Source organism: Carettochelys insculpta, chromosome 4 (assembly GCF_033958435.1).
Source record: "Carettochelys insculpta isolate YL-2023 chromosome 4, ASM3395843v1, whole genome shotgun sequence".
In the NCBI taxonomy this organism is placed as follows: domain Eukaryota; kingdom Metazoa; phylum Chordata; order Testudines; family Carettochelyidae; genus Carettochelys; species Carettochelys insculpta.
This window is the reverse complement of record NC_134140.1, coordinates 41527915-41555764: the sequence shown is the minus strand read 5'-3', so window position 1 is coordinate 41555764 and position 27850 is coordinate 41527915. Positions and strand designations below refer to the sequence as shown.

The 27850-nt window shown below is 39.3% G+C and overlaps 1 protein-coding gene across 2 annotated transcripts in view; it reads left to right on the top strand.

Annotated features, from left to right (window-relative positions):
• Positions 1–27850, top strand: part of ARAP2 (ArfGAP with RhoGAP domain, ankyrin repeat and PH domain 2) — a 198016-nt gene that overhangs the window by 6768 nt on the left and 163398 nt on the right. The window contains exons 2-6 of one of the 2 annotated variants that reach the window (XM_074992587.1): positions 7252–8323; positions 16698–16768; positions 18185–18264; positions 25112–25197; positions 26642–27004. In XM_074992587.1, coding sequence (XP_074848688.1) covers positions 7428–8323; positions 16698–16768; positions 18185–18264; positions 25112–25197; positions 26642–27004 — 1496 coding nt within the window. In that variant the 5' untranslated portion in view covers positions 7252–7427. Of the gene's footprint in view, positions 1–7251; positions 8324–16697; positions 16769–18184; positions 18265–25111; positions 25198–26641; positions 27005–27850 lie in introns of those variants that run through there. The other variant, XM_074992588.1, reaches the window with a different exon arrangement.

Here is a 27850-nt window from a genome sequence, read left to right as displayed (position 1 = left end):
GTTAATCAGGACATTTCCCTACCAGTCTTTTACCTGAAGCCTCATGCCTCCCCTAGGGAGCAGAGCCTACATACTTTGGATATTAGGAGGATGCTGGCCTTCTATATGGACAGGACCAAACCTTGTAGGAAGTTCCAACAGCTGTTAGTGGCAGACAGCATGCAGGGCCTTCCAGTCTCCTCCCAGTGGATCTCCTCCTGGATAGTGGCCTGCATTAAGGAATTCTGTAAGCTGGCGGGGGTCCTCCATCCCTCTATCAGGGCTCACTGTACCAGAGCTCAAGCTTCCTCAGCAGCATATCTGGCCTGAGTCCCTGTCCAGGATATCTGCAGGGCATCCACCTGGTTCTCCATACAGACATTCATGGCCCATTACGTGTTGATGCAGCATACTAGAGATGACAATGCAGTAAGCAGGGCTGTGCTACATTTCATCTGGGGTTCCAATCTCACCACCTAGGCATCGGCTAGTATTCACCCAACTTGGAATGCACGTGAGCAATCACTCGAAGAAGAAGAGACAGATACCTGTTCCGTAACTGGTGTTCTCTGAGATGTGCTGCTCATGTCCATTCCAAAACCCTCCTGCCTTCCCCACTGTTGGAGTAGCTGATAAGAAGGAACTGAGCAGGGATGGGGTCGGGCAGTGCATGTATTGGTCGCTATATTGGTGCCACTTTAGGGGGCGCTGCACCTACCCTGTAGCTACTAGCTAGGGCAAAAAGCTTCTGGCAACTGGGCATGTGCCAGCACACACCCAACTTGGAATGGACATGAGCAACACATCTCGAAGAACATCAGTTAGGGAACAGGTAACTGTCTCATGCCAAATCAATCTAATACCTTGGTAACAAGGCTTGTGGATAGGGAGAAAGCAGTAGAAGTGGCATATCAACTTTAATAAGGCTTTCGATATTGTCTTGCATGATCATCTCATAAACACACTGGGAAAGTGCAGATCAGATCAGAGGTTCTGCAAGTGTGATGTGAAATCCTTAGGGCAGGCAGAGAGCACCATTGAGCCCCACCCTCTATCCACAGCTTCTGCACCCAGCCTTGACTTTATGCCTGGCTGTTGGCTCTGTCATGGGCCACCTACAGGTCCACTTCTGGTACTGCTCCTAGGCTTGGTCCCTGGCCCTGGCTCCATTCCGACCCACTCCTTGACCCACCCTCAGCTACCTGATCCCTGCTGTATCCCAGCCAATTTTCAACTCTAATTTCTACAGACCAAAGAAGTGTTCCAATTTTTTTGAATAATTGCACTCTGCTCATGATTAAATTTCTAAACCATTTTTGTTCAGACTTTAAACAGACATTAAACTTGGATACGGAGCAGGTTTGGAAAAACTTTATCTCCAAAGATGAAGTTTCAGAAAGCAACGAGCCACTGCAAACAGTGTTTAAACGGAACTGTTAGAGTGCATTTGTTACAATGATCTTTGCCACTTCTGTTGCAATGCAAATATATTGATGCTTTTTGTTTCCTTCCAGGAGCCTGTGTTGTGATGACTGTAAGCGCACACTTATTTAAAACAAAATGTTATTAAGTCAAAGTTATAATAAAGTATTAAGTAGCACATAATGTAGCATGTTCAGGATCAGGTTCATAATTGAAAAACCTGGCTAAAATGTTGGCTTGCTGACTGGGGCTCCCTTACCCCGAAGTATGCTAAAAGAGGTGACTATATTTTCTAAATACCTCTGCTGTTTTTGGCGCTTCTCTTGTGTATATCCCGGGTGTGAAAGGTAGTCAGTCACATGACAAGGGCAGTCTATACCATAGTTTCACAGGTGGGAAACTCACTTTTTTCCCTCCCAATAATGTGCAATACAAAGTCTTATTGTAAAGTCATTAATTTGTTGTCCTATTCAAAATGTAGCTCTTTCAATGAAGCATTAAGTAAGCAGGTCAGGGACCTCTGGGAATCTGACATTTTGCTGTCAGTTGAATCTTTGATAATATAGTCCAAAAACCACGTAATTCCCTGATGCTGCCACCACCACAGAATTATAGGGTTATGAGAAACCACAGCAGTCTTTCAGTCTAACTGCTTGCCAAGATTCAGTAGTTATGTCTAGACCATCCAGGACAGACAGCTATCCACCCTGCTTTTGAAAATCTCCAGTGAAGAAGTTTCTGCAACCTCCTGAAACAGTCTGTTGAATTGTCCTACTGTTCTAAATGTTAGGAAGCTTTCCCTGAGATTTAAACTATATCGGCTATGCTCTGGTATGAGCCATTGCCTCTTGGCCTGCCTTCTGTAACAAGAGGGAAGGATTTTTCTCCATCTTTTCTTCTTCTGGTGGCCTTTCAAGTATTTAAAGATTGCTGTGGTGTCCCTTCCTCATTTAATCTCTTTTCAAAACTAAACATACTCAATGCCTTTAGCCTTCGCTCATATGGACTTGCATTCCATCCCATCGACCATCTTCACCACTCACCCCTGGATCCTTTCCAGTTTGTCTACATCTGTCCTGTACATTGGTGACCAAATTTGTACCCAGTGCTCCGGCTGAGGCCTAACCAGCCCCAAATAGTGTGGTGTTATCACCTATCATGACTTACATGCTATGCCTCTGTTAATGAAACCTACAATTGCATTAGAGTTTTTATTTTGCAACCGCATCGCATTGCTGACTAAAGTTGAGGTGGTGATCTACCTCTGCTGTCATATCCCTCTTAGCAGTGTTGCTGCCAGGTCAGTTTTATACCCAATTTGTGCATTAGCTTTTTGTTCCCTAAGTGTGGATCTTTATGCTTACTTGTCTATATGAAGTTTTTCATTTTGTTGTCTGTAGCCCAGTGCTTCAGTTTATCAGAATCCCTCTGCATTTTAGCTGTATCTTCCAAAGTATGGGCAACCCTTCCTCTGCCCATCAGTATGCTCTCTCCACCTGTGTCCAGGCCATTTAAAATATGTGAAATAACACCGGATCCAGAAGAGATCCCCAAGGTACCACACTGCAATGCATTCAGGGCATAGATACTTTTTGTTTGCATTTGTTTAACCAATTGTTTATTAATGGTAGTTCCACTGAGTCTGCATTTCTTCAGCTTACTTATGAGACTGTTCTGGGGGACTGAGTCAGAAGTTTTTCTGACAACTAGGTATATTAAATCCACTGCCTGTCCCCTCCTCCTTCCATACCATTAACCTTGTCAAAGAAGGAAATCAAGAATGATTTGTTCTTGGTAAATCCATGTTGGCTTCTAGTGATCACCCCCACCCCATCACTCCAGGTATTCATAATTCAGTGTTTTTTGCATTGCTTTCTTAGCTTCCCAGGTATTGAAATAAAGCTGATGGATCTGTAATTCCCCAGCTCCTTCTTTTGTCCCCTTTCTCCTATCTTCCAGATCCTCTCCTGTCATCCATGAGCTTGTAAATAGTATTGCCAGTGACACTGAGATTTCTTCAGCTAATTCCTTTGAATGAAAGATCTGTGACATGTTCTTTTGCTTTTCTCCATCTGCATCTCTTCCACTTTTTTTTTATTGTCTATGATAACTTCACCAGGCCGTATGTTGCTGGTCTTTGCACCTTTAACTTTAAAAAAAAAAAAAAACAACCACATTTTTTGTCCTTTACCAGCTTACCTTCTCCATTGAGCAGCAGACCCACACTATTCTTGATCTTTTTTTGTTTACGTTTGAAGAAACCTTTCTTATTGTCTGACATTCTTTGCCAGTTGTAATTCATTCTTTGGCTTTGTGTTCCAGATTTTTGTCTCTACATGCTTGTGCCATGTATATTTCCTTGGTGACATGCCCCTCCTTCCATTTCCTGTATGTATCCCTTTTGGTTTTTAGATACCTTACAGCTCCTTGTGTGGACTCATTGATTCCCTGTGGCTTTTCTTCTCTTTCCTCTGTGTTGGAATAGCTTGATGCTGAGCTTCTAATATTATATCTTTTAAGAACTGCAGCTCCCTTCAACTCCTTCCAAATTATTATTTCCATGGGACCTTGCCTGCTAATTCCCTGAGTTGGTTAAAATCTGGCTTTCTCACATCCACTGTTCTTGTCTTGCTGTTCTCAGATTCTGCTTTCAAGTTGACCTTGAATTTAGTCAGATTATAACTACTTCCTTGCAAGCTACAGACATGTTCACATTTGAAATTAATTCAGCCCTGTTAGACAAACAAAATCCAAAGTGGACAATACACTTGCTGTTTCCTCAGCTTACTAAATCAGAGAACTGTCCTTTACAAAGGCTATAAGAATGTGCAGGAGGTATGATGTGTTGCATCAATAGTATTCCAATGGATATCAGGGAAGTTAAAAATCAACAGTTAATACTGTTATGCATGTATGTTAGCTTGGCGAATGAATCTTCCTCTTCGTGATTTGGTAGTCTACAAAACATACCTACCATAGTTCTTTCCTCTTGTTGGCCTCACAGAGGGACTCTTGATAGGTCTGTCATTTCCTATTGAAACTCAGAACAAGTGAATAAATTCTTGATGTACAGCAACACTACCTCATGTTTTCAGAACGAGGTATGTCCCTCAGTACTGGTACTACAGTCAAGAGAGTTGTCCTATCAATTATCTGACGTGAATAAAATCATAATTTTCTTTATACCATGGCTTCCAGTTCATCCTGCTTGATTCATGTACTCCCTTTGCATTTATGAACAGCGAGTGTATACTTTGAAAACATTTGTATACGTTATGCCACCTGTGCAAGTATGTTCACCTTTTCCTACACCTCTCTAACAGAGTGCATCTTTAGTGGTGCAACAAGGCTTATTTTTTGAGGTGTTTCATTTTGAAGATGTGTATCAGAAGGCTTGCTATAAAACTTTCCAGGAAGACTTTCAGTAACTGTGAAACTACCATTTTAATCGCAGTGAAACTCAGGAAATATAAACCACTCTGTGTCACTCAGTATGAGATTTTCTTTTTTTCCTGCTCCATAGTGGACAAAGATCTACTTTGCTCTACTTTTTTATTTTTTTTAAACAAAAACCAAAACCCACTTAATTACACGTTTTGCCTTATGATCTAGAAAGATTCTAAAGACACTTACAAATACTACACTGTACGTAGGGATCATTTACCTATTGCTCAGGTACTACTCAGGATGCGTCATTTCAATTTTTTGTCAGATTGGCGTATAATTCCTGTACAGTTCACCCTAAATTATTATTTCTCTTGTAAGCTACTTCAGGCTAGTACCTGCTTGATAGAGCCGCTGCTACAGAATAGATGTTATTAGGCTTCCCCAGGGCCAGAGTTTGCTTATACGGTAGGAGAGAGAGAAGGGAAATACACTGTCTGCAATTGTTAAAACTGCATGAAGCTGCTTTGGAACTGCTTGAGGGCAGCTTCAGATGCTTTCTGTATTGTGGCTCTCATGAGCACATCTTATTTAATAGCTCTCAAAATATTTTATCAGCTTGGACGGTGAATAATTATATATTTAATATCAGCTTGGACAGTGAATATAGGGCATACTCTTTTTGGTTACATTTAGTGTTAAAAGGATTAGAATTTTATTGATGATATCGATTTCATCATGCATATACAAACCTATGAACAAATACTTTCATCGATGGTCATAGATAGAGCTAGGCAAAGTAGGAAAAATGCTGCTTGAAATTTAATTATAATTTGATGTAAGTATATTTTAAAATATTTTGATTGGATGTGGATAATGTGTTTTAATAGTTATAAAGCGTTAAGTTTTGAATTCTCATTGTCATTATTAATTATTGTCAGACTCCTTTATGACTTTCCACAACTGCAAAAATGGAAATAAACATAAGTAAATGCTTAAATCCATAATTTTTTACAACCAATAACAATGTCAACAAATAAAAGTAAATCTTAGAAATAAACCAGATCTGTAAAAATTGTAAAAAATAATTCTGCCAACCCTAAGTATAGTCTCTTTCATTGTGTGGTTTCCCTGCATTGGGATAGTGCATAATGTTTGGGTTGGAAACACTACACTGGATTTTTAAAAATTGTTTCCAATGAAATTAAAATAAATAAATCTAAATTTTGGCCCATACTTCATATTTCTCTAATTTTTCTTAACGTAAGCTCTTGGAAAGATATCTTTTTTTAGGTACTCTTACATGCGACTTTTATCTAAAAAGGAAAGTACAGATATTACTTTTTGTTCTGTAAAATTACCATAATATGTATGGGTTCTTCTGCGTATTTTAGAGTTCATTAGTTTTGAGGTGAAGAATAATGCTTATCTGTCAAAAAAAAAAAATCCTCATTTGATCAGTTACTTTATTTCCCTGTTGCTCTTTTTCACTGACTATTCTGTGGTTGCCCAACCCTGCACTCTTAATTATTTAATTTTTTTTGTCTTTGTTGTATCCAGCTGACATTGTTTAGCAACTGACTTTAATATCTCATCTTCAAATACATGTAACTGATAACTTAAGAATTAAAGATCATGAGAGTTTTGACTAGAAGTAAATTACTTCTATCTTGGTAAATATCTAGTTTGGGTACTTATTCTGGCTACATGAACTTCTCCTGCTACTTTGAATGGATGTAGTGTCCTCCTCTTCATTGTGCATGGCTTGGTTGAATATTATTAAGCAGGTTGAAGTGACTTCTGGATGTCCATAGGGTAAATCATACCTTTTAGATCCAAATAACATAAAGTGAGGGAATGATGAGTTACTACAAGTAGCTTCTTATTAGGAATCCTATCAGAGCAGGGTTAGATTCCATGAGTCAGGACAGCTCACTGCGCTAGGTATCTTTTTTTGCTCTCTTTTTCTCTTTTCCTTTCCCAAAGAGACCCAGTATGTATGTTTTATATTTCTGCTGATTCTTGTACATGCTAAAAAATAGACCTGCCATGCTCTCTCAGACCATGCTCTCTTTAGCACATTAATTAAGAACATCTAGAGCAAGTAGGAGGTGTTCTGCCTAGCCATTCCATAAGCAACAATGCATGAGTAAGGTTATTTTTCTAAACCTTGTCCAACACAAAATATGGTGTGACATAATAACAGAGCCCTTTTGTGAACCACATTTCAAAGGAAACCGTATAAAAGTATTCTGAATTTTAAAACTTCAAAGATATTGGGATACAGATCTTACACTGTTTTTTCTGTTTGAGATTCTCATGTTTTAAGTATATTCTAAATTGTATATAGAGAGAAGTGTCAGTGTTTTGGCTTAGATTGTGAATGCAAGCACTATGTTCAGTGGGGGGAAAAACACCAGTTCTTACCTTTTTTTTTTTTTTTTTTTTTTTCCCCTGGGTTTACAGTTTATCCTTGGCCTATGCTGAATTGCTACTTTTGGAAGACACGTCATTTTCGGTAGAGTGACCAAAGAAGAGTTTACTTCTGGAATTTACTTACTTTACACTGGAGAACAAGTGGATGGTAGTGACTGTGTGCTTCTGTATTGTTGAGAGCCTACAACAGGAATGAAGCTGCCATCATGTCATCTAGAGACAAGAGTGCAGCTATCAAAGAATTCTTGACCAACATCAACTTGGTGCAGTATCTCCCTAACTTCGAAGAATCTGGCTATAACTCTGTGTCAGACTGCATAGGAATAAATAATAATGTGCTTCAGCAAATTGGAATAACGCCCACTGGCCACCGCAAAAGGATTCTTAAGCAGTTAGAAGTCACGTTTTCAAATATGCAAGAAAAATCTATCTCCTCTGAAAATCTGAAACTCGAGGACTTGGGGGAAGAAGGGGAAAGTCATTCTTTGTGCTATGACCAGGAGTCCAAAACATCCTATTTAAGTTCAGCCGGTGTTGCAAAAGATAGTCAAGTTTCTGTAGCATTGCCAGTAACATATTTTAGTAAAGAAAATAATGAATTTCCTACACATGAGTTATTGGAAGTGAAAGATGGTAGCTTTTTAGATTTGGAATCTTCTAGTTCATCATACCAGAACTCAGATTGCTCAGGAGATGCTGTTATCCTTAGTGAAAATATTGAGAGAAGTGCTAACTTTCAAAAAACATTGAACGTGTATGTTGACGTGGAGAAAGCGCAGGCACAGCAGGGTAATTTGCACTTAAACAGCCATTCTGCATTATATGCTGAAGATCCAACTTCTCAGTCTTCTTTTGCTGACCCAACTGAAACCAAATCCAGTGAGAAGGAGCATCTAACACTCACAGAGATGGAAATCGCACCAAATGTCCTTCCAGAGTCTTCATTCTTTGAGTTTAAAGGTGAAATGGTCAACAATGACTTGTATGGTCCTCGTAAGCAAAGCTGTACGAAAGTAGTTCCGAGAGCAACTCGGTCATTTATACTAAGGCATCGGCCTGTTCCAGAAATCCCTGGTTCATTTAATATTGCTGCTTCACCCAGGTAATAATTTTAAAAAGTTGAGATTGATATTGTAACATTTAAAATTGTCCACCTTTGGCGATGGCTCTATGTATAAATAATCTTGGAGATTTCATAGACTTCTGAACTAAATATGGCATGGGAGGTTGGTTTGTTTTAATGTATTACTTTTATTCTCTTGATTTTATAATTTAATATTCAAAGACATATGCTAATGGAAAATGAGCAAATGTATTATGATACAAGATTGATAAAAATACACTTACAGGCTATATTAAAATAATGATGCATAAATTGCAAAGCTGAACACTTAAAGGTCAGGAAGGATCTGTGTGGGGGAGAAGTTTGGGGAGTAGTATGGGGAGTATGTGATCATGTAATTAAATGCTGTGGCACATTGCATATGTCCATGGGGGAGGGGGGGAATTAAGCTGTATGGGAACTTTAATTGTAGAATTTCCTAACTATATAATGCTTAGATCTGTAACCTAAATAAGTTGTTCTGTTTATGAAATTTTCTGACATGACATTTCCTAGGAAATAGAGAGTTTTAAAGGTTAAAAACAAATTTTATTTTTCATGATGGGCTGCTGAAGCCTGCTTTGCCTCTGAGAAAGTGCTTGGGGGAGCCTGGCCTGGTGTACCTCTTTAAGGACCCTAATTGTTCTGGTAGGCCCCCAACCATTCTCAGCACAGTGATGACAGTGGTAACAGCTTCTCTAGCAATGCTGTGGGAGCTGTTTATTATTACTTTTTTTGAGTGGGTGTTCTTTTTTTTTTTTTTTGTGTTTGTTTTATTTTACTACAAAATTTTTCATGTGGAAGGCAGCCAGAGGGCCTCCAAGGCCAGTTACAAACAACGAGGCATGAGTTTTTCAAAGTCTGTAGTATCTTCATAAAACAAAGTGTTAGGCAACCCAGATATAAGTGTTGCTACCTGTTTTCCATATACCATATTTTCAAGAATAAGAATTGTATACATTTTAATAGGAAGAACAATTTTATGCCCCTCTGCTATATACATCGGACAAACTGGACAGTCTCTACGTAAAAGAATAAACACACACAAATCAGATATCAGAAATGGCAATATACAAAAACCAGTAGGAGAGCACTTCAATCTCCCAGGCCACACAGTAGCAGATTTAAAAGTAGCTATCCTACAGCAAAGAAATTTCAGGACCAGGCTCCAAAGAGAAATTTCTGAGCTACAATTCATCTGCAAATTCGACGCCCTCAGCTCTGGCTTAAACAAACACTGCAAATGGCTGGCTAAATACAGAAGCAGCTTCCCCTCCCTTGGTGTTCACACCTCCAGATCAACTGCTGGTAGTAAGTCTCACCCTTGCTGACTGAGCTAACCTTGTTATCCCCACCCTTGCTCTGGCTTATTTATACCTGGCCCTGCAGATTTCCAAGACCAGCATCTGATGAAGTGAGTCTGTGCTCACGAAAGCTCATGCTCAGAACTTTTCTGTTAGTCTATAAGGTGCCACAGGACCCTTCGTTGTAGTTTCAGCAATCTTTCATTGATACCCACTGGAAGGTCTGGGAGTTGACGCATCAATGAGGTTTTTATTGCCAGACCGACTCCATGTATTCTATTCTCTGTCTCAGTTTTGCCCTTCCAGAAGAAGGTATAACCACTTCCTGGTTCACTCAAGAAACATTCCCCAGCCAATCTTGTTTCACTTAATGCTGCTATATCGATGTTATGGCGGGCTAGTTCATGAGCAATGAGAGCTGTTCTTCTCTCAGGTCTTGCAACAGCTTCTCGATCCGTAAGAGTACAAACATTCCATACACCAATGGTAAGTTTTCTCAAATTTTTCTTTTGGTTTCGACCGCAAGTAGGGTTGAACTGCCAGCCGTGGTTTGCTGGCCAGTTGTTGTTGTAGGGCAGGCAATTTTTAGGCCACCTTTTCCACGCCCCTCCCTTATTAGGGTGAGCAGTGCTGTCCTAAAGAGGACTGCTCAGACGCCTGGGATGCTGCCGGGCAACTCTGCTGCTCCAGGTACAGAGCTGGACGACCACTTGTCCACAGGCCGCCTACATGCAGGATTGGGACTATGAACCTCCACCTGTCGCTTTGCCCCTCCCCCATCGCCCCAGGACTTGGGTGGTGGTGATTTGCACAGGACCTGTGCGTGAAAGCTTTAAGTGGTAGAGCCGTTGCACAGGAGCAATCCCACTCTCTCAACCTTGGAATCCAGGCACCAGTGGCAGGTAGAATCATCACGACTGGTAACTTCTTTGGTTGCAGTGAATGGCCTTGACATCTTCTGTGCCTTCTCAAGCCCTTCACTTTCCACAAAGCATTGCAGAACCACCTTCTTGGCCGTTGGATCTAAATGATTTCTTCTGCCCAGTCCGCCGGAATTGACTTCGCATGCCGGGTAGGCACATCCCTAAATTCACTGAAAATTCACCGAGGGTTTGAGCCCCATTGGTTACACGCTCACCTGGTTTGGCCAGCCTGTCAAAGCTGTTGTCTAGGGTGTGGCCGCTGTGTATGCTGTAGCTACTTGCAGCCACAAGTGAGAGCTGAGTGACAGGTGGGGACCAAAGTGGACGGACTGCTCCCAGAGGGGTACAACAAGTCCATCCAACAGAGGTACTGTAATCTGAAAAGGAGTAAACAGTGGTCTAGCGACATCTGCAGATGATACAAAGCTAAGTTAACTCCAAAGCAGAGTTTGAAGAGTTACAAAGGGACCTCACAAAACTGGGTGACTGGGCAACAAAACTGTAAATGAAATTCATGATTCGTCAGCGCAAGGTAATGCATTGAAAAGCATAATCCCAATTGTATATATAAACTGGAATTAGCAGGAATTTTAAAACAGACATCCGACTTCACAGATCTATTTCCCTTTGCTCAGCAATGTTTAAATCCAAAGTAATAGGATGGTTAAAGTGGCAGCTGGCTGTAGTCTTAAATTTAGTGGAGATAATGTTGACCCTTGGAATGATATAAAAAAGTATTCCTTCCTAACTGCTATTGAACAATATGGGTCTTATCTTTACTGAATCCAGTAGTGTTCTCACACAAGGGTAGACATCCAGCTTTCCACTGGGAGGCAACAGCAGTTGCTTCGAGACCTGGGTGGATTTCAGTCATGAAATTTTTATGGCCAAAACTTCTGCTTTAGGCTCTGTAAAGTGCTTTCCAGCACGAAAAGTTAATACTGTGGCTCTTTTGACATCCAGCAGTAGTGGCTGTGGCTGTGTTATATGTTGCAATTACTAATAAAGCATTCACCTCCATTGCAATTACATGGATTCATGGCTCTAGCCTGTCACAAAACAATGTTATCAGTCTTTATCGCAACATGGAAAGTATTAGAAGTTATACATGGTTTTTTTTCTTTTACCTCAGAAGTATGCACAGTAGGATTGTGGTCATTAGAGGGCTTGGAATGCAAAAATATCCTATTTTAAATATTTAATGCTTATAGGTTTTTTGGATTGATTAGCTGCACACCTGGGAATAAAAGCTAACAATCATTCTGGGGTAGTTACTTTGAGGTACTTAACTTCCCTGTCCAAACAGCCATATACATGTAATCCCTGCAAACAGTGGGTTGGCCCTCAAACTTGTAATATGGAAATTGTCCTATTTTGTTTTCTTGACCTCAACAGAAAAGGAAACAGATGTTAAGACCATGTAAGGCATTCAGCAACTATGTGGCAATATGCAAAGATAAGGACTGACCTTTTGCTCTAACCCAGGGGTGTCCAAACTTTTCCTGTTATTCTTGTCTCCATTACTGCAGAATTGACTTAGTAGAGGAGCTTGAGCTGAAGGGGGTAATGGGGATAGAAGTGGGATAGGGGAAGGGTTTGGGCTAGAGGCAGAATTGTCGTGGGATGTGAGTGGAGCCAGAGGTGGAGTGGAGCTGAGGTTGCAGCTGGAGCTGGTCTGGGGGTGGAGCAGAGCTGGATGACATACTGTCCCTATGCCCCATGGGGTCTGGCTCAGGCCCCTCTGTGTGCCCCCTTAAATGTTCCTCTGTATCCCCATGAGGCAGTGCCCTAAAGTTTGGGGACCACTGCTCTATTCCCTGTCTCCCAGGGTGAGTAGTGTTGCAGGTTGTAGCAGGAAAGAAAGAGAATAATCCTTTACTCCTCCCTCTCCTTAAGGGGCAGGACAGCTCCTTCTTGTCCAATTAGCTTCTGTGTCAGAGATGGGCTATGGTTAATTGAAGAGCTGGGTTATAGGGAACCATAGGGTAAGGAAGGGTGTGATGCCATTGGCATACTTCCAAGTAAACCACACCCCTCCCGCCCCCGTTCATAAGCAGTCCAGCTCAGATGTTGCTTGTTTTAGCCTGTCTATGTGAAGTGGAAGGGGGTTGCGAAGGAACCAGAACCCCAAATTATGTCTTGTACCTCTTGATATTGGAAGCTATTTTATTTGATGTGCTCCAGTGATACACCAGCACAGAGGCACTTAAAGTCAATACTGTGAAATCAGTGTGGAACTGGTACAACAGTATGAGGGACAGGCTTGCTCCCTTGTATATTCTGTCTACTTGTTACCTTCTCAAAAACAATATGCCAACTAGAAAAAGCACCCATCTGTTTAGGCAGTTAGCACCTTAATTATTCGGGGGAAATATGTGAAGTTGAATTAAACTCTGAACCAAGAGTTCTCAACTTTATCTAACCCAAAACATACTGCAGTGTTCTGCCTTTTCAAATCTAGAATACATTTCATATAGCAGTCCTATATTAACAAATATCTAATGATTCATGTTATGACAATATCCAAGTCATTAGCCAAAGAGGTATTCATTAAGTCAGAGTAAATAATGCATTTGTTCTGGCTATCAATAGACCTTCCTGACATAAAGGGAGATTTACGTGATTCTGTTTCCAAATCTCTTTACTGAAGGCTCGTTGTTTGCTTGTCACTGGGTTTCCTTATCTGCAACAATCAAAAAAGATTTTGGTGACATTTTGCAGCCATTTCTTGTCAGATAAAGAAATTAAGGGGAAGGAAGCTGTGTTTTTAGTAGGGTGTTAGTAGCAGCTGAATAGTGACGTAGGTAGGAGTAGTGAATCATTGCCTTGTATTTAACTACTCATTTCTAAATCTTTCCTCCTTCCTCCTCCGAAGTCAAAGCAGTAACTCACTGTTTTTGACATGGTATAGAAATGACTGTGAGTTCAAAAAAGTGTTTTATCTATTTCCATTTAATCTATGTGGCTATCTGTGACACTTGTGTTTGACTGCACCATGTATGTTTTGCATTCTTAAGTTGTGAGGGAAATGTGCTTTGAAGAGCAATTCATATCAGGGTGTTTTTTTTTTTTTTTTTAAAACCAATCTAATGTAAGCTTAAAAGTTTTTGTGGGTTACTGTTATGTTCATGAAATATCCAGAAAGAAGTTAGAGAAATGTGTACATTTTTCTGTAAGGTAATACTTGTTAGAATTCAGCGTGATGACACAGAAAAACTTCAGAACAGAGGAGAGAATAGATTGGTCCGTTAAATGGAAAGGCCTATCTCACCCCACCTTACTGTGGGCGTGCCGTTGCTATGCCCTCAGAGGGGTAGCTGTGTTAATCTGGAATGGCAGAAACAGCAAGCAGTCGTGGTATTTTAGAGATTAACAAATTTATTGTGCCATAAGTGTTTTATCCAAAAACCCACTTCATCACATGAGTTGGAATGGAAATAAGAGAATCCAGGGTGTATATATAGCAGCCAAATTAAAAAAAAATTAAAATAAAAGCGGGGGGGACGTTAAATGGTCCTACTAATGAAGTAAATTAAGCTGGATGTCTCATTCATATCATTTGATGTAGAAGTGTAAATGTGATAGCCAATTAAGGACTTTATTCAAGCCTAAGTTACATTTGTAAATAAATACCAGTTCAGCTGTCTGCCTGTGTAATCAGTGGTAAAATTCCTTTGTAGAAGAAAGGTTACTTTTAAATCAATTATTGAATGCCCAGAGAGGTTAAAATGTTTCCCTCCATGTTCATGTGTGTTACCATTCCTGATGTCTGATTTGTGTCCATTTGTACAATGTACATGGCAGAGGAGGCATTGATGGCACTTGAGGGCGCATATCACATTAGTGGATGTGCAGGTGTATAAGCCTCTGATGTTATGGCTGATGTGATTTGGTCTTGTGATGATGTACATACAATACACACAAACCGGTCAGTGAACACTTCAATGGAACAGGCCATTCTGATAAAGACCTGAGAATTTGTGTCCTGGAACACAAAGAATTTAATAACAGATTGGAGCAAGAGATTTGTGAGTTAGAGTACATATTCAAATTTGACACATTAACACGTGGTATGACCAGGGACATCAACTACCCCATGCATTACAAGGACTGCTTCCCTTTCTTTGATGCTCGTAATTATCTCAGACAGGACAGTCAACATCCCACACACTCTCACCCCCTTCCTTTAATCCTATTTGATTTGTCAGTTTTTATTGCAATTTGTTTTGTTTTTTTTGTCCTCTGTACTTATAAATGTCAGTCTGTATTGGAAATGAAATTGATCTGATGAAGTGGGTCTGTCCCACGAAAGCTCATCACCACATAAATCATTTTGTTCGTCTTTAAAGTGCTACATTTCTGCTGCTTTGGTTTATTGGAGTACAGACTATGATGGCTGTGATGGAGTGGGGGGAGTGCATGTGTGAGTCAGGCTGGATGTGAGAGGCAGGCAGATCAGCTCCCAGTGGCTAAGGATGACCCTGGGGCTACAGCTGGCAGGTAACACCTCTGCCCTGAACAAAGAGGAGGGAGGAGCCGAGCTGGGTTTTTGAATCGGGGGCGGCAGTTAGAGCTGGAAGGCAGCCAGCCTGAGAAGGGGGAAAGCTACACCCCAGAGGGTCACCCCTCGGGGTCTTCTCCCCAGGATGGGTTGGAAGGACTGTCTCTGACAGCTGTACTGTCACTTCTGCGAGAAACTGGGCATCTGTTGCCTAATAAACCTCCTGTTGTACCTGCTGAGTGAGAGTCACTCCTGCCAGTGGACGGGGTGCAGTGCAGAGGGACCCCTGAACCCCATCACAATGGCTACCTGTCTGTTACTAATGGTGGTATGTTGTTTTCCTTGTTGGGTCTATCTTGAAGTAGAGGACATCTGGGTACTTATTTGGTTCTGTCAGTCTGTTTCCTTATTACCCTAGGTGGGTAGTTTAGTTCTAAGAATACTTGATAAATATCTTCTCGGTGTTTTTGTCTGTCATAAACTGGACAGTCTCTGCGCTGCGCCAAAAGATAAATAGAAAAAAATAAGACATTAGGAATAGTAACACACACAAACCTGATGTTAAGATTGTTAGAGCACTACAAAAAAACTAAGTATTATGTGGAGAGCATTTAAAAAGGCTAAATAATTATAATATTTTTACAGAAGAGAAAATAAAAGGATTGAGAGAGTGGAGACATTTACAAAGTCAGAAGTGTACAGATTGACAGCAACAAAGAGTTTTCTGTCTTCACCATTATGGGGAAAAAATACTGTTCTAATGCACAATTTTTTGGAAGTGACTCCCTTAGCACATTCAAAATAATAATGTTCTGCAAACGATAATGAGGATTAATAGCACTGGTGTGGAGAACATTGAATATGCATGAATTCAGTAGTACAAAGAGGACTATATCGCCGCATCTAAAAATCTGCATTTAAGTATTTATAGGCTGGTACAATAGTAAATATTACCATATACAGTAATGTAGAATGCATATGAAGCTCTAACCTTGTTTGCCATTTCAGAAACCTGAAATGGCAGTCGCAAGCATTTTATTACAATGATTATTGATAGCTATTGCTATCTTTTGATGGCAAAGCAGTTTAATTTATAACTCCTGTCTTCAAATAAAATTTTCTGGGAACAAAAATTACTTTTTGAGCAAAATCCTCTCAGTAGCACAGAACATGGGATCCTACTTCTTCTGCGTCATGCATTGCCCATATGATTTATATTTGAAGACTAGGTTGTAAATCTTTCTCTGAAAAACACCTAGCAGGAGATACTGATCTCTTCTTGTGCTTAATCCTGGGCTCATTGAAGTCCTGGGCAAAGCTTCCATACAACGTAATGGTAAAGGGTGAGGGCCCTAATATGCTTTTGCCTAAATAGTCAATATTTGAAAAACAAAAGTATGGAATTCTAACTGGACAGCGTAAGGAGGTCATATTGAAAAAGCAAGACTTTATGCTAGGCTCAATAAAGTATTTGATTGTTCCGTTGTTTTTGTATTGCACTGGTTATTCCCCCCTCACTTAAAACTTGAATTTAAGAACACACAAGTGGGCTGGCATGTTTTAAAGAGTTGTTTTAACATGTATATTGTGTTGCTATATGGAAATTATCTACGCTTTCTGACATTCATTAACTTCTTTGTTTCAAGTTCTCTGCAGGAAAGAAGAAGTGTGGATGTTTTAAATATTGCTTGTACTGGGAGCCCAGCTTCACAGGAAAGTGAGTTGAATGCTGTGATAGTTGTATTTTAAATTGAGAGACCAGATTCCATTGAAATAACTTAGCAGAAATCAGTATTGAATTATTACAGGAAAAGGTGGGAAGCTGAGAAGGAAAGATTAATATAATGCCAAGCAAGTAACCATATCTGTATTTTACCATATGTTTTATGTCATTGTTTATAAATTATTTTCAGGTTTTTTGATGAAGAGAAGTTAGGAATATTTTTTCCTTTGTACAACCACTTTTACTTGCCTAATCATTGGCTTTATATATATATATATATATATATATATAATACACTAAACAGTCAAGAGGATATTTGGCAAGAGAAATTATCTTAGGGGAGAAATGCATGTGAATAACCCAGATAACCTAATGCAGTTTAATTAGTCACTTAGTCCTATAGGATCTTCAGATAAGAACAAGAGCAATTTCTAGTGTTATATATTTACACAGGAATAGGTTAGCAATGTTGCTCAGTTACTAATAAACAAGTTAACTTCAATCACTGTAAACAATCTGGGTAAGTTCAGATATATTTATTTCAAGAAAAAACATCACGCTGAGCTGGAACCCAACGTTGCTCTGAAATGCAACTTTTATGAGAATGAGGGAGTAGAAATAAAGGACTACCAGCTGAAAGTTAGAAGTCGAAAGGCAGTTTGAGAGATACTTTAAAACTGTTATGTACAAATGTCATTAATGTGGTAGAATAAGTCAGATGAAGATGATAAAGGCAGAAATAACTTGGAGGAAAGCGAGTTAAGATGCTGGATTTCAACAAGGGGCAGGAACCATCTTTTGAATGGTTAACTGATATCACTCTGTAGGATAGAACTTCTATTGAAATGCAGCATCTCCATTCCCTTTTCTGACAGGAATAAGTAATAAATCATGGATAGAACACACAAACTTTTGTATAACTTTTTAGAAATATAGCTTAAGGAGAAATCAATTATAGTACTAGAGTTTTATGTGTTTTCAGTTTTAAGATCCTTAAAATCTTCTAGCTTTTTTTTCGCACAAGAAAATCCGATCCTAAAATAAGGCTTGGGTGAGAAGATTAGAAGTATCTACAAAGTATAGTGCAACAAACTGACCACCTCTTTAACCTTAATTTGTAGATAAATTAGTTTAGAGTGCAACATAGAGCAAGTCAATGTGCAGACCTGCAATGAACTAGCAAAAGTTACTTTTTAAAACTGGCATAGTTGTTCATTGTGAATCAGTGTATGGGAAATCACTTCCCTACTTCAGAATAAAACAACTAAAGTTGGCTGGGGTAAAGTTACTAACAAACTAGTTTTGCTGCAGAGAAAACATAAATCATATTGAAGAAAAAGTAGTGTCCTATCCAGATTTAAAACACAGTACTGTTTTCTTATTGATACAATGTTCTTTTTTTCATTGAAGAAACCTCCGGGGAGGAAAAACAATCTGTTATCTCTCCATACGGGGAAACTTTTCTTTTCAACAGCCCTGCAGATGCCAAGGTAAATTGAAAGGTCTCAGTGCAAATGCTATAGTGCAGTACATGATTTGTTTCCCCTCTCACCTCCAAATGCATGTGTGTTCACCATGTTTCATTGACTACTTGTACTACAAAAAATTCATGGACTAAGAATTTTGATATAGTGAAGTCTGTGAAGCACTTTGTCTTTCAGCAGTAGTAGGCCACTTCATGAAGAACATAAGAAAAGCCATACCAGATCAGACCAGTGGTTGATTTAGTCTAGTGTTATGTCTCTGACTGGTACTGTATCCTTTAGAGGATGGTGCAAGAAAGCTGTCAACAGACATTTACAGTATAACTTGCCCTACTAGAATCCCAATCAGTTAGCCTACACCAGGCCTGCTGATGGGGGAATGGTGGGATGCAAAAGGGACTGTTACCTAGGCCTGGCTCAGTTGTTGTGGTTGCTATCTCTGTTATTTTGGCAATAGTGGCAGCTATTTTGAAGTGCCAGGGCAGTGCTGTTTCATGTAGCTGTGATGAAAGCAGTGGTGAGGGGCGGGAGGAGGGGAAGGTTGCCAAACATCTCTGATTGTCTCACCCCTTCCATCACTGGTCCTGCCCTTCCAGGGGCATGGAGCCAGGTTGCTGTCCCACCTTGGCCTGGGCCCACAGTGGCTGTTGGCCCTGCTGGCATACACATTCAAATGATCACTTCTGAATATTTTTACTGTTAACTAATGTAACTATAGGTATTCTTGTTATTCAGTCAGGCTACGTCTACAATACCGTGATCTTTTGGAAGATCTCTTCTGAAAGAATTTCTTTTGAAAGAGTGTGTCCGCACACAAAAATGTGGGTCAAAAGAGCCCCACTCTTTTGAAAGAACAGTCCAGAAATAAAAAAAAATCAGGTGCCATGAGGACTGCTCTTTCAAAATAAAGGGCCTGTGGAGTGTCTATACATATTTTCTTTCAAAACAAACTCCTGAAACGGGAGTATCAAAACAAAAAGCAGTCAAGTAGCACTTTAAAGACTAGCAAAATAGTTTATTAGGTGAGCTTTCGTGGGACAGACCCACTTCTTCAGACCATAGCCAGACCAGAACAGACTCAATATTTAAGGCACAGAGAACCAAAAACAGTAAGCAAGGAGGACAAATCAGAAAAAGATGATCAAGGTGAGCAAATCAGAGAGTGGAGGGGTGGGGGGGAAGGTCAAGAATTAGATTGAGCCAAGTATGCAGACGAGCCCCTATAGTGACTCAGAAAGTTCCCATCACGATTTAAACCATGTGTTAATGTGCCGAATTTGAATATAAATGTCAGCTCGTCCACTTCTCTTTCTAAAATGGAGTGATAATTTCTCTTCAGTAACACACATATCTTGAGGTCATTGACAGAATGCCCCATTCCATTAAAATGTTGACTAACTGGTTTGTGGATCTGGAGTGTTTTGATGTCTGTTTTGTGCCCGTTGACCCTTTGTCTAAGGGAGTTAGAAGTCTGTCCAATATACAAAGCATCTGGGCATTCTTGGCACATGATGGCATATATGATGTTAGTAGAGGAGCATGAGAAAATGCCTGTGATTCTGTGAGTAACCTGGTTAGGTCCAGTGATGGTATTTCCAGAGAAGATATGTGGACAAAGCTGGCAGCGGGCTTTGTTGCAGGGAAAGGTTGCAGGACTGGTATTCCCGGGGTATAGACTGTGGCTGTTTAGTGAGGATCCTCATGAGGTTGGGAGGTTGTCTGTAGGAGAGAACAGGCACATCACCCAGGGCCTTCTGGGGTGTGGCATCCTGATTAAGGATAGGTTGTAGGTCTTTAATAATTCGTTGCGGTGGTCTGAGTTGGGGGCTGTAGGTGATGACCGGTGGTGTTTTGTTCTTGGCTTTTTTGGGCCGATCTTGGAGTAGCTGGTCTCTGGGTATTTGTCTGGCCCTGTTGATTTGTTTTTTTACTTCTCCTGGTGGGTAATTCAGGTTTATGAATATTTGGTAAAGTTCTTGTAGTTCTTGGTCTCTGTCAGTTGGATCAGAGCAAATGCGATTGTACCTAAGAGCTTGACTGTAAACAAGGGATCGAGTCGTGTGCAGGATGGAAACTAGAAGGGTGTAGGTAAGTATAGCGATCAGTAGGTTTTCGGTACAGTGTGGTACTGATCAGGCCATCCTTGATTAGTACTGTAGTGTCCAGGAAATGTATCTCTTTCATGTTGTAATCGAGGCACAAGTTGATGGTGGGGTGTAGATTGTTAAAGTCTCTGTGGAATTCTTCTAGAGCCTCTGTACCATGGGTCCAAATCATAAAGATGTCATCAATGTATCTTAAGTAGAGGAGTGGTAATAGGGGACGAGAGCTGAGGAATCGTTGTTCCAGGTCAGCCATAAATATATTAGCATATTGTAGGGCCATGTGGGTGCCCATAGCAGTTCCACTAATCTGGAGGTATAAATTGTCCCCAAAATGGAAATGATTGTGTGTGAGAACAAAATTACAGAGGTCAGACACCAGATTGGCTGTGGTGGCATCAGGGATGGTATTCCTGATTGCTTGTAATCTGTCTTTATGTGGAATATTAGTGTACAGCTATATCCAAGATACCACCGACTTCCTGAGGAAATTACAAAACATCGGAAAAGTTCCTGATAACGCCATCGTTGCCACAATGGATGTAGAGGCTCTGTACACTAATATTCCACATTACCACTCCTCTACTTAAGATACATTGATGACATCTTTATGAAAGGTATGTGTGTTACTGAAAAGGAATTATCGCACCGTTCTGGTAAGAGAAACAGCCGAGCTGGCTTTTATATTCAAATTTGGCACATTAACACATGTTTTAAATCGTGATGGGAACTTTGAGTCACTATAGGGGCTCGTCTGCATACTTGGCTCAATCTAATTCTTGACCTTCCCCCCCCACCCCTCCACTCTCTGATTTGCTCACCTTGATTCTCTTTTTCTGATTTGTCCTCCTTGCTTACTGTGTTTGGTTCTCTGTGCCTTAAATATTGAGTCTGTTCTGGTCTGGCTATGGTCTGAAGAAGTGGGTCTGTCCCACGAAAGCTCACCTAATAAACTATTTTGCTAGTCTTTAAAGTGCTACTTGACTGCTTTTTGTTTTGTTAGTGTATAGACTAGCACGGCTTCCTCTCTGTTACTATTGAAACGGGCGTGGGAGACCACTGCATTCTTTCAATTTAATTTCAAAAGGACGCTTTCTGAGTATAGATACTCTGTTGGATATTTTGAAAGAGCCTCTTCTTTTGAAAAATATTTTGAAAAAAGTTGCTTGTTGAGACTGGCCTCTTTGTGTAATACCCCTTTGTACCCTCTTCAGTGATATACTGTGGGAATGAGATCTGTTGATCATTATCATATAAAAATATTTCCCTGTATCACTTGCTGCTTTCCTCTTTATCTTGTATTATGCAAAAGCATAAATAATAGCATCTGAATTAATTTTTCCATATTTTTTTATCATGACCCCTCTTACTCATCTGTGCCTTCTCATAGGACAGTCTAATGTTGTCAATGGGGGATGCTTGCTAAGTGGAAGTTTTTCAGATAGGGTTCTGTGGGGTTTAGGCTTGGTGCAGTACTGTTCAACGTTGTCAGCAGTGAGCTAGAAATATGAAATCACTGCTGATAAAATTTGCAGGTAAGTGAGAGGTCGGTGGAGTGGTAAATGGTGGCAGTGAGATCCCATTTAGAGCAAGGAGGATCTCGTAATCTGGGTCATTTCAAATAGAATCTTAATCACCCAAATGAAAAGGTATGTATCTAAGAACAAGGAATGCAAGCCACGCCTACAGAATGCATACAGCATCTTGGAAAGGCAGTGACTCTAGCAAGCATTTAGGGCTCATTGTGGACAAACAGTGGATTGAGAACTGTGAATGCAGAGGCACAAAAAGCTAATGACACTTTTGTATATACAGAAATAAGGTAAACATCAGAATGGCCACAGTGGGTCAGACCAAACGTATATCTAACTTAGTATCCTGTCTTCCAGAAGTGGCCAATGCCAGGTGCCCCAGAGGGAATGAACCAGAAAAGATAACCATGAAGGGATCCCTCCCCTGTCACCCATTCCCAACATCTGGAAAAGAGAGAATAGGGAAAACACCCGTTCATCCTTGTGAATAGCCATTGATTGACCTATCCTTTATGACTTTATCTAATGTTTTTTTAAAATAATAAAACAAACAAACAAAAGTCTTGGCCTTTACAATGTCCTCTGCCAAAGATTAAGAAGATGATAATTTTATTTCTTTGTGTGGCCCTTGTGAGACTGATATTGGAATTATTATGGAATGTTCTGGTATCCACATGTTTTAAAATGATGTTGAAAAATCGGACAGGGTACAGAAAAACAGTCCTACAATTCAAAGTCTGCAGAAAATGCCCGATACTTAAGACCTCTTCAAGTGTGTGTCTGTTTAGCTGTATCTATATTTATGTGAAGTAAAGATAAGGGCATGTGCTCTTTGATCCAAGAAGGAATGGCAAGGATGATCTTCGATGCATATATGATTTTTTTAAGCCTCTAGTTTTTTTTCTTTGGCACTCAGAAATGTCTCACGAACACTGATTTGTGTAATTTTGTTCTTGAGGTTAAAAATCATTTAACAATGAACAATCTGCATCTTTTATATTTGTGGTTAGATGTTAAAAAAGCTTTCTAGCCTTTTTATGCCTTTGCACTATTGGGTAATGTTGAGACTCATTGATAATGCTACCATTAGAATTGTAGGCTTATACAAAACGCATATAGGAGGGTTATAAAATATATTCTTCTCTTTATAAAGGCACTACATGTAAAGTTATTCTTCCATTAAACAGGTCATATACATTTGATTATGTACCTAATAGAATGGAATTGTAGTTTCTTTACAAACTCAGATCTCATTAAAACAATTTTTACAACATAAATTAAATTTTCGAAAGATTAAAAATAAACTAGTATTCTTTTAGTGTGAGTAATTAGATTTTGCGAGTTGTTAAAGGTAGCATATACTAGTAATGTTCAACTGCATCAGAATGTGGTATGTGGAAAAGAACATATTAAAATTAAGTAAATAAATCAGAACATGCTGCAAATATTCCAAATGTCATTGGAATGCATGAGAAAATACCATATGGTTCATAAGAAAAAGTAATAATCAGAGTCTGTGTATTTCATAGATAAAAATATGGCAAACTGGTGTCAGGTAAAGGCTGATCAATGTGTATTTTAAATGGCTGGGTGTTAGATACAGGTTTAACCCCTCTAATCCTGTACACTCTCATCTGGCAACATCTGTTGTACAGCATGATTTTTGTTAGCTTGATGACCACTTATCATGGGTGTGGCCAAGTTTCCTGTGGTCCGTAAAGATTGTTTCCGGCCACGAGTCCTGGTTCTTAGTGTTCTGTGCTGTTATTTAGCTGTAATTTACCCCAACATGTCTTCTAAGAGCCCAGTCAGCAGTGGAAATGTTAATAATGCTGCTAGATGATATTGACCTTCCATTGTTAGTCAAATTCTCTCGTTCACCAGTGGTCAGGTCCCAAAGGTGCCAGACTAGAGAGGTTTAACCTCTACTGCGCTACTGAACTAGAAAAGATGTCAAGGGAGAAGCAGGGAAGAAAAGGCAGCAGTTTGTATGGGGAATGTCAGGAGAAATCATTTATCAGTCACTAGGGAGTTACAGCTGAGAGATGAGCCCGCATGAAGGAGCTGGGAATTCAGGTGGTTATCTGCTGGGAAGATTGACTGGGGCTATTAAGAAAACCTGTTTGAGTTAAATCATGAGGGAATGCAGAATATAGGAGTGGAGACATCTGCAGTGCTGCCTGAACAAGAAATGGTTTTATGTATTGATTTAAATGGTAGTATAAGTCAAACAATCTTTTGCCTGACTTGCTAGCTTTTAATTGGTGTCCAGTCTGAGTTAGTTATATTTATACTGGTGAATTCTGCACATGCTCAATTTATAGTTGTTATCTCTATTGCTGAAACATAACCTTGAAATGCAAGTTTGATGTATGCTTCTCCAGGAGTAGGGGGAAGGAGGGAGAAACTCATCAAAAATAAAAGTGGAAACTAAATCTGTCTTTTGACTCCCATGACTGCACTTTAAGCTTCAGTGGGTTCATTTACATGCTTCTACTGTAAAACAGGAAAAAAAAACCTGTAGGGCTTGTTTTCCAAAGGGCATGGGAAACGCAGAAAATTGGATGTTTAAAGCTATCCTAATCTGGTAAAAGTGTCCGATCAACTTTTGGAAATGCAAATGTTCCTAGAGCAATATTATGCCTCGAATGGCTTTCAATATATGTTTAATAACAAACAGTAATAAACTGTTTAACAAGAAAAAATGAGTGATAATGCTAGATATACTGAACTCAACTATGCTACATATTACTGCTGCAGTCTGAAAATAGCATTGCTTCCCTCTCTTAACTGAGCAGCCTTGACAGTACACTAATACAATTTTGCATTTAGAGAAAACTTCTGTCATGAAAGATAGGCCACAGATATTAAATCATACATGCAGTTATGGTGCAATGCTTAACAGTGAAACCAGTGACGCTGACCGTAGAAAACATTGTACAAAATATAGGGTTGGTGCTATCTCAAGGTAATCATTTTTTGTGTGTGTATTTTTCTGGAATTGTATTTTTTCTCATGTGAATGTGGTTTAAATTTATTATCTAGAAATATTGCTCAATAAATATTTAGCTGATTTTTTTTTAAAATGAGAAAAAGCAGAAATATATGAAATAGTTATTTGAAATAGTTTAATCTTGATGTTATATTTGCAAAAAGGATTGTGGTCACAACAATCCAACCCACGTGCATATCTCTCTCTAATTTATTTCTTCTTTCCAGGAAATCTGTGGAAATGAATTCTTGGCTTCTGAAAAAATATTGGAAGATGAAGTAACCAACGAGCATTGTCTTCATGATGAATCATGGTATTGCATACGAATTCAGGCCAAAACAAAAAAGCAGTCAAGTAGCACTTTAAAGACTAACAAAATAATTTATTAGGTGAGCTTTCGTGGGACAGACCCACTTCTTCAGACCATAGCCAGACCAGAACAGACTCAATAGTTAAGGCACAGAGAACCAAAAACAGTAATCCAAGAGGACAAATCAGAAAAAAATGATCAAGGTGAGCAAATCAGAGTAGAGGGGTATAAAGGATGGGGGGGGCAGGGAAGGTCAAGAATTAGATTAAGCCAAGTATGCAAATGAGTCCCATCCCAGTTCAAACCACATGTTAATGTGCCGAATTTGATATGAGGTTTGAACTGGGATGGGAATTTTCTGAGTCACTATAGGGGCTCGTTTGCATACTTGGCTTAATCTAATTCTTGACCTTCCCCACCCCTCCATCCCTTCTACCCCTCTACTCTCTGATTTGCTCACGTTGATCATTGTTTTCTGATTTGTCCTCTTGGATTTCTGTTTTTGGTTCTCTGCACCTTAAATATTGAGTGTGTTCTGATCTGGCTGTGGTCTGAAGAAGTGGGTCTGTCCCACGAAAGCTCACCTAATAAATTAATTTGTTAGTCTTTAAAGTGCTACTTGACTGCTTTTTTGTTTTAGTAGTATATAGACTAGCACGGCTCCCTCTCTGTTATGAATTAAGGCCAAGTTTTAAATCTATTTTTGCACCTGTCATCAATTTCTTTATTCAAATACCTTAAAAATGATTGGCCTGCACCTGTGAGCTGACAGTCAGGATGGTATGATGTATTGATGGAGCATTGACCTCTCACCAAAATCAGCCTGAGTTTTTGTATTTTTTGACAATGTGAGAATATTTGCCAGTAGGTTCCTGACCTTTATTCAGCTTGTGTTGATGTCATTTCAAATGTCTTGATCTTCACAAGAAAACTGTGAACTTTATCTTTAGATATCTACTTGTGGTCCATTGCCTTATGCTTCTTTGTTCTGCTCCCACCCCGTCCCGTAACAACACCAGGGCTCGCTTTTAGGGCGGGGCATTGCAGCTCCCCTCTACAACATATCATGTCAACTGATGCCATTTTGCCCACTGAGGATTTTAAAGGGTTAACCTGATGTCCCTTGGAAATAAACCAGACCACAACCCCCAAAGACATGAATGGGTCTCATGAGCTAGGGACAATGAATTTGAAGTTCTGCAGAATTCACTCCTCCTAATGAACCAGTGAGTGGTGTCATATAGCTTAACACAATGATTTGGCATGGCAGGGTTTATGCTTAAACAGGATTAAAATAAATGAGGTCATCTTCAGTCTAAGGTCCCTAATCTCATAACAGTTTAGAATGACTGTTTATAATAGTCACTTATAGTTAATGCAGTTTTATTTATGTACACAGTTCACTTATTTAATAAACCAAGAGTAAAATTTGGTTGTTTTCTCCTAGTGTGTTTCATATGCAGAAGGGGAAAGCATCATCTGAGGAAAATGTGAAAAATGAATTGATATTTCAAGAGGACAAATTGAAGTTACGAGAACAACTTGCTAGTGAATCTGAATATTCTACTGTGGAAGAATGTTCTAAGTATTTAAAAACAGAAAAACATAAAGCCAAAAAATATTCTTCATTCCTTCCTAAGAACCAAAGCAAAGATCTTGACCACCCTGTTAAAAAGTCGATTTATCATCTGCCATCTGATGACAACCAAACTATTACCCTGAATGATTCAATAACACCCTATGCTTGTTTTTATGGATCATCAGTCAAGAAGGTTAAGGCAGGCTGGTTGGATAAACTGTCACCACAGCGGTGTGTAACATTTTCTGTTATTTAATATATCTTATGTTTACATATTAAGTCTGTAGTCCAAATAGTGGATAATTGTTTTCTTTTAGTGAAAAGTAGGATTTATTGCGGAACAGGTGGGAACAATAGTAATAAATAAGGTATAGAGTTGTTTTTTTTCCTTTTAAATTTTTTGAAATATTACTCAGTCCAAAGATTATTTAATAGGTGCACTTACGAAAAGATAAGTTTTTAATTAAAAATAGCTAGCAAGCACTTATGAATTACAGCCAATGAATTCTGCTATCGTTACTGTGTCTTATCCTGTAACTTTTTTCAGACAAATTCTTCTTTGGGCCACAATCAGAAATACAGTGGACTGTGATGTTAAAAAGTTCCAATTAACAGACTTGTAGGTACATTAAAAATAATTTCATAGACTAGTGGCATTGCTGAATTTCTCAGGCTTTTGGTTCAAGTGCTGCCCTGTCTTCTGATCTGATTCACAGATGTTTAAATTCAGGAAGCACAATTATTTTCTAGTATGACCATCTGCAAAACGTGTACAAAAGAACATCATCCATCACCTCAAGACCATAATTTTTTTGAGGTACAGCATATTTTAGGAAGACATCTAATCTTGATTTAAAGACTGCAAAGGATGGAAACCTAGTTAAATTATTCTAATTACCCTTCTCAAATTTGCAGCTTTTTATAATATGAATTTGACAAGGATTTTTGAACTATAGAATCATTTTTATATTTACTTTTTTGTGCTCTCTTAAAGAAGCAATCTACTGTCAGCTCTTTCCCATGTATGTTATGTCACCTCTTAACCTTTTTCTTCAATTAAATACATTAATATTCTTT